The 11,466-nt window shown below is 41.9% G+C and overlaps 1 protein-coding gene across 3 annotated transcripts; it reads left to right on the forward strand.

The window, feature by feature from the left end:
* The first annotated feature begins 443 nt into the window (after positions 1–443).
* On the forward strand, positions 444–11,197 carry RBM24 (RNA binding motif protein 24). Of its 3 annotated transcripts, none has more exons than XM_062569941.1 (5): positions 444–1,028; positions 1,401–1,524; positions 2,641–2,695; positions 8,140–8,191; positions 9,062–11,197. In XM_062569941.1, the coding sequence occupies exons 1-5, from the start codon at positions 861–863 to the stop codon at positions 9,458–9,460; spliced, it is 798 nt and encodes a 265-aa protein (XP_062425925.1). In that variant the 5' UTR covers positions 444–860; the 3' UTR covers positions 9,461–11,197. The 3 variants fall into 3 exon arrangements, with proteins under 3 accessions (XP_062425925.1, XP_062425926.1, XP_062425927.1); XM_062569943.1 differs by having other exon boundaries at positions 933–1,005; XM_062569942.1 differs by lacking the exon at positions 8,140–8,191 and having other exon boundaries at positions 445–1,028; positions 9,062–9,483.
* The last annotated feature ends 269 nt before the right edge of the window (positions 11,198–11,466 follow it).

The following is an 11,466-nucleotide window of genomic DNA, read 5'->3' on the forward strand; positions in this document are numbered from 1 at the left end:
AACATAGCTTTGCTCGCCCAAGGAGCAAATGAGGTGAGGGTGGCACGGATTTTGCCACAAGCCTTTGGGGAGGGATGAAGCATTTCAGGCAGGCAGCTCCCCGTGAGCTGGCTCTGCCCCAAGGCTCTCCGGGTGGCAGGGGGCAGCGGTGACCCCGCAAGTCCCCGTCTCCCGGCACTTCCTCTTTGCCCAAGCCCCGGGGCAGAGCTGCCTCCTCCTCGGGCCCGGAGCGCATCAAGCCGGCCCGCGGGGCGCTTCCGATGCAGCCGCCGCGCCGGGCGGCGCCGAGGGTCCCGGCCGGCGGCGGCTCGGCGGCCGCCCCGCCGCAGGGGGAGGCAGCCAGCTGCTGGCAACAGCTGTGTGTCAGCCCCGCCGGGCCGCGGGGGCCGCCCCGCCGCCGTCCCCGCCCCTGCGAGCGGGAGGCGGAGGAACCGAAAGTGCCCGACCCGGTGGCTTTTAGCGGCGGGGAGGCCACTCAGCTGTTAGCGCCCGGGCCCTGCGCTCCTCTGCCAGCTGCCGCTTCTGCTCGTTCCCAGCGCTACGGCCGCCAGGCTGGCTGCTGCCCGGCCTCGCCTCCTCCTTTTCCCGCTACCTACCTCAAAACCGCCGGAGGCTGCGGGGCTCCGTTCCTGAAGGAGGAGGAAGCCGGGTTTGCAAAAGAGAAAGGGAATTGCATCGTAACCGGGTGGTGGGGGGACACGGGGAGGGGAGGAAAAAAGGAGAGAAAAGAAAGAAAACAGGAGCGGGGCTGACGCTGGCAGTGGGTCTCGCCGCCCCGCACCCGCACGCCCCGGCGGCCCCGCGTGGGTGCCGGCGCCCCGTCTGCAGAGCGCTGCGCGGCGCGCAGGGCCGGGCGGAAGATGCACACGACGCAGAAGGACACCACCTACACCAAGATCTTCGTCGGGGGCTTGCCCTACCACACCACGGACTCCAGCCTGCGCAAGTACTTCGAGGTGTTCGGGGACATCGAGGAGGCGGTGGTCATCACGGACCGGCAGACGGGCAAGTCCCGCGGATACGGCTTTGTAAGTGCGGCGGCGCGGGGCGCGCAGGTGCGGGGCTGCTCGGCTCTGCCGCGGGGCGCAGGCGGAGGGAGCCCCGCGGCTCGGGCCACGGCAGGCGGCTGTCGGGCGTTCGGGCTTGTTTGCTTTTTTTTCTCCCCCCGTTTTTTTTTTCTTTCCTGTCTCCCTGCAGGGGAGAGGCGGGGAAGCGGGGGAGAAAGGCGATCGAGACGGGGAATCGCTTAATTTCTCGCAGCTCCTCCGGCGCGCCTGTTGCTCGCTGATACGGCCGCGCCGGGGGTTATCTGCGGGCGGCGGGCTGCCTGCGGGGAGCGGGAGGGCTTCGCCTTCCCTTGTGAGGAGCGATCTAACGCACAGCGTCGCACCTTATGTTAGGTCACCATGGCTGACAGAGCTGCTGCCGAAAGAGCTTGTAAAGACCCCAACCCTATCATCGATGGCAGGAAGGCCAACGTGAACCTGGCATACCTGGGCGCCAAACCAAGGATAATGCAGCCAGGTGAGGAACGGCCCCAAACAGCTTTTCCTTCTGTACCTGAGGTTTCTGAACAGACTAAAACTTGAGAAAAGCTAGTGCTGTCCTGCACTTTCCCTGAAGTATACTGAGAGTTGGGATGTGCTTCTGTCTCGATCGTTAAATGCAGCGTGTAGTATTTTCTGGCTATTTTGCAAATGAGCTGTATTTAAAACTAAAAGGATGCATAGATAAAATATCTAAAGTTCACCAAGAAGATTTCCACAATTGAGACTCTTCATTGGTTATTCCCACTCCTGGGAATGCAGTGGCACTTACCATTTACAGTATCATTGCCGGGAAGGATTGGCCAAGGAGTGAATCACTTCCAATGTGTGCGGTCTTATTAACATAAACAATATCTTAATGTGAACTGCTTGAACAGATGGGAGCTATTATGCAGACTTTAAAATGAAATGGCTCTTCCCAAGACTGCATCTGAGTCAATCTGATGTCCTATCCACTTCCCAAACTGTTGCTTTGCAGCAAGAGAGCCGGGAACGCATAGCGTATGAGCGTTCATTTGTGCTCTAAAGAAGGCTGCTCTGAATTCCTGTGTGCTAAACCCGAGCAATGCTCGTGCAAGTAGCTAAGTGCCCACCGAGGATAGAGTAGGGTCATGCCTGGGCATTTGAAGACAGAAATAAGCAACAGATGAAGACAGGTTTGATTCCATGCTAAGTTTTTGTGTAGAGATGACTTGAATTCAAGCCTGTAGAAAGCACACAACTGCAAGGATGGTTAAAAAGTAACATATAATCCTTCAGAGGCTTGTAAAAGTGAACAAGAAAGGAGCACAAAATAAAAATTAAATGACTTGTGCTTGTTGTTTACACAAAGTCCTTCATTTAAACATCTCTAAGAATCAAAGCTCTATGTGTACACTTTACTGCTTGCGCTCTGTATGCATGCGTGTGTATGTATTATATATATGGATTGATTTATTTTGCTTTCCAATTTGTGGTTCTGTAGCTTTTCAGACATCTTCACTGGAGCTTGTTAGTGAAGGCTGTTACTCTGTGTTTTGTTTGTGTGTATATAGAAAAGAAAAGTAGCCAGAAGAACACCCATATAGAGAACGTGATGTGTTTTTGTTCATAGGTTTTGCCTTCGGTGTTCAGCAGCTTCATCCAGCTCTCATACAGAGGCCTTTTGGGTAAGTCTGTTCAATGGGACCTCAAACAGGGGAGGAAAAATCATTTTTAAAAAAGGAGAGAAAAGTACGGTCTCTGAAGGCCTCTTGTAGTAGCATCCTTATAAAATCACCAGCAATATTCAAGTTTTCAGACTTAAAAATATGTAACCGTAAATGTACTCACCTTGTTGGTAATGTTCTAAATGCTGTAGCTGAGTCAAGTTTTGTGGGACGTGTCCAATCCACCTAAGCAGTCCAGTCCCGTATGACCCTATGATAAAAGAAGGAGGTATGACTTTATGCAAGATTGCTGTGCCCCATTTCTCTTTTTTTTCAGCTTGACTCAATGTTATTTATCTCTTTCTAATCTGACAGGGATCGTTTACAGTTAAGATAACTGATCAGAAGGATATGATGATAAGAGGTGGAATAGTTCTGTTTGGAATTAAACTCTGTAACCAGTAGACTCAAACACAAACAAGCTAAAATGGTGATTAACGATGCATGTATGTTTTTTTTCATATAGTCAATAGACCTCCGTGTGCTTTTTTATTTATTTATTACAGTAATGAAGTGGTGTTGATAGCTAAACTGTGTGCTTTTATTTAATTGAAAGAGCTGTAGTGAAAGTTTTTTTGGGGGTGTCTTTTTAATTTTGTTTTTGTTGTTGAGGAGTGACTTTGCCATGGGGAGCAAAGGGCCTTTTTTTTTCCTTGCTTTCAAGCTGTAGCCTGTGACTTTTTTTAACCGTATTGTGTAGTGAGTGCTAAATTGTGTGACTTCTTGATTTTTAAGTAAATCAACGTATTGCTTGCATGTTCATAATTTTGAGGGGGGTTGTCCTTGGGAGGGGTGTGGAGCTCTTTATTAACAATGTGCCTCCATTTGGGCTTTCTAATTGGAGATTTTTACTTCCTCAATCTGACTTTAATATGTAGTGTATTTCTCTTTTTCTTGAGTATACTATTCCTAAGTAGTTCTAACTCTTGCTTCTTATAGGCATATAAGGTGAAGTCTGCTTGAAACTTTCCATACAGTATCACCTCACTAATGTACACTGACTGAGAAACTCATTGCAAAATAATGCATTTTGCTAATTAATGAGTAAGCTAACAACGAAGTAGGGAAAATGTGTCACAAACGTATTTTGTTTATTGGCTAGAAAGCTTCAGAATATTGTACCTAGCTGTTATTAAATTACAATAGCGTCTCAATAGTTTGCTTCTCCTGTCCTCAAAGCTGTAGGAAATCTGTTCTTCTAGAATATTTGTGTACTCTTCTAAGAGAATCGTTCTTCTTCTGAGACACTTGTGTGGAGGGAGTTGGAAAATAATTTTCTTCTTACGATTATCCTCTGCTGTATTTTGTTGGGCTTTTCTGAAGTATGAGGAGACCACAACATATATGCAGTGATCAGTTTAGGACACCCACACTAAGGCAGGCAGGAGGTGGAGCGTGCCAGCCCAAGAGCTGTTACAAAAGAGGAACCAGAGGAGTTCTTGGGGTACGGCCATGGGGAGGCTGAGTATTTGCTGAGCACGGCAGAAAGGGAGAACCTGTAGCAATCCATTGCTAAAAGGACTATGTAAATGTAGGGCTCTTTCTTGCCCTACTTACCCTGAACCAACAACAGATCACTTAAGGTATAGGTCAGGGAAATTCTTCCAACAGGCTGAATAAGGTTTTGTTTCTAATGCAACGTATATAAATCTGTCGAAAAGGAATACTTGTCACAGGGTCATTTGTGTGTTTCAGATTGGTGGCCTATGTTGTTTTCTTTTTAATCCTTGTTTTTTGCCTTTTTTCTGTTATGTGGAAACCAAGGAGATTACTAATCCTGCTTCCTACTCAATCCCGCTTCCTGCTCAAAACTTCCAATAACCTGTGTCTTTTCTACAGAATATAGTTCAGATTAGGCAGAACAGCAGGCATTTGATTGGGATACAGAAGTCATCTTCTTCATTCACTATGTTTCCTGGCAATAAAGTAGGGTTGTTTCAGTGCTTACTTGGATCTATTTTTATTTAAGAGTTCACTCTTAGATGGTGTTCCATGGGTTGCACTGAAATATTTGGTTACTTTAAAATCTTTTTTCCTCTTGTGCAGAATGCAGTTTTTAAAAGTACACTTTACTAATATGCTGTGTGAAGTGAGTGGTAGTGGAGATACACTACCAATAGTCTGCTAATCCATACACAAAAGGTCCAAGTGTTTTTTTTTTTTTTTTTTTTTTTTTTTTTTTTTTTTTTTTTTTCCTACCAGAGTGCAAATTAGTGAGGCTCTGCCATATTCTGGTATGGTCAGCAGTGTTTTGTCATGGTTCCACCTATCAAGCAAGAAACTGAAAATAATTGGATTATGTTGCATTACTTTTACTGAGAAGATGCAGAAGTACAGTATTCTGAATTAAGTACAACATTACTGTGGTGAAGGGAGCCAGAAACTAGATTAGCATCAATACATGAAGCATTTAAAATTCTAGGAATTTTTCTCTATTCAATGCTTCAAGATCAGTTTGTCCACCAAGTAACATTTCTCCCTGCTCTTCACATTCAGCATCTTTCTTACTTAATGTTGATGTTGTCCTGGAAAGCTGTCTGATTATCTATACAGCTCTGTTTTCAGGAGTGTCTATTAAAATGCTATCTCTGAATTCAATAAGAATTTACGGAAAGGAAAGGTGATTTTATCTTCAACCTAATATAACTTTTCTCCTTTTGCATGCTTAATATTTACTTAAATGTTAGTGGAAAAATATGGGCTTATACAGAGAAATACTAGTGTAAGATATCTTTAGTTCTGTTGGAGAAATTTCTCCTCCCCCTCCTCATTTTTTTTGTCTGAAATTTGTACCTGAATCAAAATGAAACATTTCTTGCTTTAAGTAAGACCAGACTTAAGTTTCAAAGTAACAAAAGTAACAAGTTCATTCAAATATTTCGCTGATACTACCTACTTGGTATTACTTCCAAGAGTGCGGCAATCTTGCCTTCCTTAAGAAAGAAGGAAAAGCCCTGTCTTGAGTTCATGATCGAAAGACTTGTGTAATATCAGACTGCTGATAATCTGTAAATAGGGAATGAAACTAGAGCAGTCAGAAGTTAACCTGAAAAATACTAAATTGTCACCTTAAATGTTTTTAGATGCAAATTTGAAAGGAAGCCTGTTTAGGGTCATGTCTGTCTTGGTGCTTATGTAAGCTATCTCTACAATACGGAAAGCTGTTCACTCAGTAAAATGTACTTTTTCTTAATACTTACAAAACCAGATGATGGAATGCAATGTCCAAAGGAAAATATTTCTTTCAAAGTTAAATAACTTGTTGCTCAAGTGCTTAGTGTTGAGAGTCACTTATGCGCTACTGATGCTGACTTTCCGTATGTCACAGCTCTTTGGATTAGTCTAGACTGTGTCCTATCTCTGGCGGCTTTCATAAAACTTGAAACAACAAGCTGTCACTTTATTATTGCTTATATAATTATTTTCTGAGGTCTTAATTTCACAAAAATCTCTTCTTAAAATATTAAAAACCTTAAGGCATATGGCAGGAGTGTATGTCATTTCATTTTGTATATGCCCAAGTTATACTTACTGCTAAAGTTAAATGCAGCTTTCCTTTTCCTGTGTTGCAAAAGTTTAAAACAAAAGCATATGATATCCCAAAATAAAAATAATGATATTAAGGCTATCCAGCAAAATAGGGAATTGCTTTTTCAACTTTTGCTCTAGCAGAGCGTTAAAAGCAGGTAGTTTCTGAATGGTTGAGATCTACATGTGCTGGCCTCTGCAGTAGGTGGAAATTTATTTTGGCCATATAAAGCCATTTTACTTGACTCAAAGGAATTGCAGCATGACAGATGATCAAAAATAGCCCCACTGCAGCTTACACTGTCAATCACCATGTGTGAAATGGCATGGTGGTGAGGAGCCTGCCCAGGGTTTATGTACATGGTAGGGTAAGATATTGCAAACAGATAATGTTTCATAACTTCACCACCTGTTAGCTTCTTGGCTTAAATAAAGCAAGTCACAAGTGGGAGCACTTGCATCTTTCTGTCTTGCTCAAATATATGGACAAGTGTCCTAATGCGTCAATAAAACCTTAGTAACATCATTTCCACTGGCCTGAGGAAATGTCTTTTGCAAGATAACCTAAGCATCTAGACAAGCTTGCTTACTGTATCTCTGCTGTTCAACTATCTCTATTTCATAACTATGGTATGTTAAAACAAAAAACTTCTGACATTATATTAAATGGATTCTTATATGATGCAGAGGAGGATCTCTGATTTTTTTCAATGTTGTGCAATTTAGTTTGCAAAAATGTTTCGTTCCTCTTTCCTTAATACTTAAAATACATGGTGTTGTATTTATTAGGATTGTACTTGATTGGTGACCAATACAAAATGCTTGTACATGCACATCCATTTTGTATGGAGAGCTCAGGTGATGATGTTTGATTAAATGGCAGAGCCAGCTTAAGTATGCTTCAAATGCACTTCTGGCTAATCACCTCATAAATTAGGTGAGTTTTAAAAATACAATTTATTGTTTTATGTTTTCTTTCCCTCCCTAACCCCTGCTTGTCACTCTGATATTTTTCTGTTCTCCCTTCATGCAGTAGGAAATGAATTCCATTGACTTGTTGGGTTTTTATGACTGGTGTTCATGTCTTAAATACTGCAGCTGAGCATTTCTCTCTGCTAGTATTTCTATTCACTTAACTGTCTGAGCATTTATTTATTTTTTTCTTAAGAAGAAAACCGGGCAGTTCTTAAGCCTGACTATCACTTACATTAAAATATGTTTTGCTATGAATCTGGTTGACAATGGCCCTTATGACTGAAATGTTTCCTCGCTGACCATTTAAGTACAGCTGGAAGTTATTTAACCAAAGAACTCTTTCCATTAAATCTTGCATTTCAAGAAAAGAGGACAGATTGTACCACTACAGTTTGCATCCCCGTTTACAGTGCATTAACGGGCTGATGCAGTCTTTAGCATTGTCTGTAAAGGTAAATTTCAGTACTGTATAGTAATAAATTTGCACAAGCACATTTTCCTGTTTTATTTTAAGATCCATCTTGAAATGGGTTCCATGTATGAACTAAATCCAGACGCAAGACAAGGTTATAAATGTAAAATGAAATATACTGAATATGTTCTTTCTAAAAACCATATTATATGACAAAACACAACTATGAGATCAACTTGTATGTACACTTGTGTGCTAAGATGACAACATAACCAATGTTCAAAATTGAAGGGCTGAGTAAACAAGCCAGGGAAGCAACTTCTGAGACTTGGAAGAAATGGAAAAGTGTGTGTATTGATTTGTTCAGAGTGGTAATTTCTTAAGACTTTTTTTTTTTTTTTTTTTTTTTGCTTTTGTTGAGCACCAGATCTATTTAGACTTAATCCTATGCCCACCTCCCAAAAAACTCCATGCTATATGTCTTGCATAGAAATAAGCAAGCTGGCACAAAACAGGACATCAGTGGCCTGATAATCAAACAGGTTTGACCCTTGTGTCCTTATGACCTTCATAAAAGTGTGATGCACATGTACCTAGGAGTCACTGTTATGGATTTTAATAGCATCTATGTAGCTTTCCCTCAATGGCCTCTTGTGACGGAGTGAGCTGCACTATAGTTCGTTTGGAAAGTGTGATTCTTGCTGTGTTTACCACACTTGTGAACTTTTTAAAACTCCTTTGTCGCCTGTGTTGTTTTTTTTTATTTTATTTATTTATTTTTAATAAGGGTGACTGAGGTTGCAGAGAAATTAATGTGTGCTGAGTCTGCATAGCAACTTAAGTAGGGTTGCCACAATACACTTCCCTCTCCCCCAAGACTTTATACAAAATCAGAGTTAAACCATTTTGTTGCCTTATTGGCTATTGTCAAACTCACTATAGTGATGCTGTCAAATTACTTAGTTATTATCAATAATAACAGAGTACTTGCAGGAAATAATGTCACTAAGATTCAAGTAGTTCAGTGAGAATTAAGGTAGTAAAAATCACTTACAGGTGACTTGAAAAATAAAAACTGCAATTTTCCAAATGGAATAATCGAGCTTGCTCATTTAGAGTTGTCTTAAAACCAACATCAGTAATCCTGGTCCTTTTAAATATAGTAATAGCAGTAAGCATAATATCCTCTGGTAACACTGAACACTTCTGCTTTAACTCAGCTATAATGCTGTGCTTTGGAGCAACGCATCTCTTTGGGCCAGTGAGCTGATTATTGGTCCCTTCAGTCTCAATATTGTGGCAACCCTATGCACATAACAACAACTAAATTGAGTTTGTTGTAGTTCGGAGTATGGATATGACCGGTGCTGGCTCGCGTCCCAACTCTAACGCCCTCTCCCCTCTTTCAACAGGATACCTGCTCACTATGTCTATCCGCAGGCTTTTGTGCAGCCCGGAGTGGTAATTCCCCACGTTCAGCCCGCAGCAGCCGCTGCTTCCACTACGCCCTACATCGATTACACCGGAGCCGCGTACGCCCAGTACTCGGCCGCCGCGGCCGCCTACGAGCAGTACCCGTACGCCGCGTCGCCGGCCGCCGCTGCCGGCTACGTGGCGGCGGGGGGCTACGGCTACGCGGTGCAGCAGCCCATCGCGGCGGCAGCGCCGGGGACGGCGGCCGCTGCGGCTGCCGCCTTTGGCCAGTACCAGCCCCAACAGCTGCAGACGGACCGCATGCAATAGCAGAGGGACTCCCGAAGGAAGCTCTTTCTTTCTCTTCCTCTTCTCAGCCTTCCAGTATAAGTAGTTAATAAGAGACAATTAATATTAACTAAGGAGCTTTAAGGAAAGCAATGCTATTGCGAAACTAAAGATTGTTATTCCACTGTCTTCATACAGTCTGCATCCAAACCATGTTGTTAGAGGGGAGGGGTAGTGTGAGATGTTTAGTTTCAAGTATCAGTCTGGAAGAAAATGGGAAAAAAAAAACTGTGCTGTCATGAAAGAGTGGCAGGAGTAGCAATGAGACTTCATATTTACAACAAAACCAACAAGAAAAACCCCCCAAAACAAAGGTGTATTTTTTACTGTATCAGGGAAACAAAACTGCCTTTACAAGTAAGAAAATGGTATTTGAAAAGTGTGAACCAGGGGAAAAAAACTGAGTCAGCAATATGTAATCTTTCTCCATTTTAAGACTACATGAGCTTAAAGCACTGATTGTCCTTCTTAGCTTTCCGTATGGCTACAGAAGTTGTCTTAGTGGGGCAAAACCTTCTCGCCGTTGCATTAACGGGCATGGAGCAAGCCGAGGAGCAAGGCCTGCTAGTAAGCTGGCGGACAGGCACCAAAGTTATTTTCTCCTCTGTCCTCTGGCCGAGTGGAGCTGTGGAGCAAGTGATGTGGAAGGAACGGGTGCAGCAGCTGTAGCGACAATCAATAACACAGACCGTTCTGGAAAGAACACATCACTCGCGCTCATGTGATGAGCTTGTCACATCCTAATCCCTCGCCCCGTCCTGTTTCACTTTTGGGAAACTTTAACTGCTGGTGTCAGCTCTTCTGATTCTAAAATAGGATCAGCCCTTTACTACAACAGCCTTCTCTTTCTATTTATTGCTATTCAGAACTTGTCAATAAAGGCAGGAAGAAGCTTGATGAATTTAAACCTTTAAGAACTGTTTTAAGGGAATTTCTTTTTTTTCCTCTTTTTTTTGAAACCATTTGTACAATTTTAATATCTATTTCAGGACTATATTTAAAATATTTATTAGCAAACATACAGTACACAAGGCAACTTTTGTTACCAAGACTGCAGTTCTTCAAGGGTTAATGGTATGTGATTTATACTGTGCCTTAATTGTAATGCTATTTAAAAAGAAATATTTATTTTGAAAGTTTTACTATGCTGCGCTCTAAAGAAAGCAACTTTAGATGTGACACTGTATAATTATGTATTCATCTCATGGCATAAATTATTTAGTAAGTTTAGATGTAGCATATTAAATATTAACCTAATTAACTAAGGATGTTGACTTGGATTTATTTAAATTCAGTATGTGCACTGTATGAGGGTACTCTTAAATTAACACCTTTTTAGGGTTTTACATTAAATATTGCTACTTCATTCTTTTCCCTCTCATACTTTTTCATGTAGACCTCTCAAATACATTAGTGCATTTTTCTCACTCATCTGTACGTAGACTATTTTTCCCTTTGCTAGAAAATGCTGCTTTACGTTGTCCTGTGAAACTACAGTACTTGCAATTTTTATTCTTGACCGAAATGGAATTTAATATTTTACACTGTATTGGATTTTTTTTATACTTGAACAATTTCATACAAGGGAAGACAGGATAGCATTTTTATGAACTTTATCCAATGTCACTGGATTTATTTTAAGTATTCTGAATACTAGCCAGTGTTATAAGGTAGACATGACTCTCCTGTGCATATTATTTATTCAGTATGTATACTGCTTTACAACATTTCAGATCTCTTAATCTATTCACTTGTATTAAATATAATAAAAAATGTGGTCGCATCTAGTCTGCTGATGTTTTTGCTCAAATTGGCTTAGATCTTATTGAGCTAAAATTAGGGGGCCTACTTTTTGTAATATTCTTGGTCTGTGGGGTGAGCAGCAGCATATGCAATGACTTTAAATATGTGGACTGATGTAAACTATATTAAATGGAGACAATTCTACAGAGAAGAGAGAGAAGACCTATCCCCAGAGTTATCACAAAATAATTCAGATTGGAAGGGACTGCAGGAGATCATCTGATCCCAGCCTAGGTTGCTTCAGTCTTTATCC

This window comes from Rhea pennata, chromosome 2 (genome assembly GCF_028389875.1).
Source record: "Rhea pennata isolate bPtePen1 chromosome 2, bPtePen1.pri, whole genome shotgun sequence".
Lineage (NCBI taxonomy): Eukaryota > Metazoa > Chordata > Aves > Rheiformes > Rheidae > Rhea > Rhea pennata.

What these genes read in the sequence shown, in the direction of transcription:
- RBM24 (XM_062569941.1), top strand. Translation starts at nt 861, where the DNA reads ATGCACACGACGCAGAAGGACACCACCTACACCAAGATCTTCGTCGGG. An exon ending in AGTCCCGCGGATACGGCTTT is followed by an intron (nt 1,029 to 1,400) that starts GTAAGTGCGGCG and finishes ACCTTATGTTAG; the next exon opens with GTCACCATGGCTGACAGAGC. An exon ending in GTGGCCTGATAATCAAACAG is followed by an intron (nt 8,192 to 9,061) that starts GTTTGACCCTTG and finishes CTCTTTCAACAG; the next exon opens with GATACCTGCTCACTATGTCT.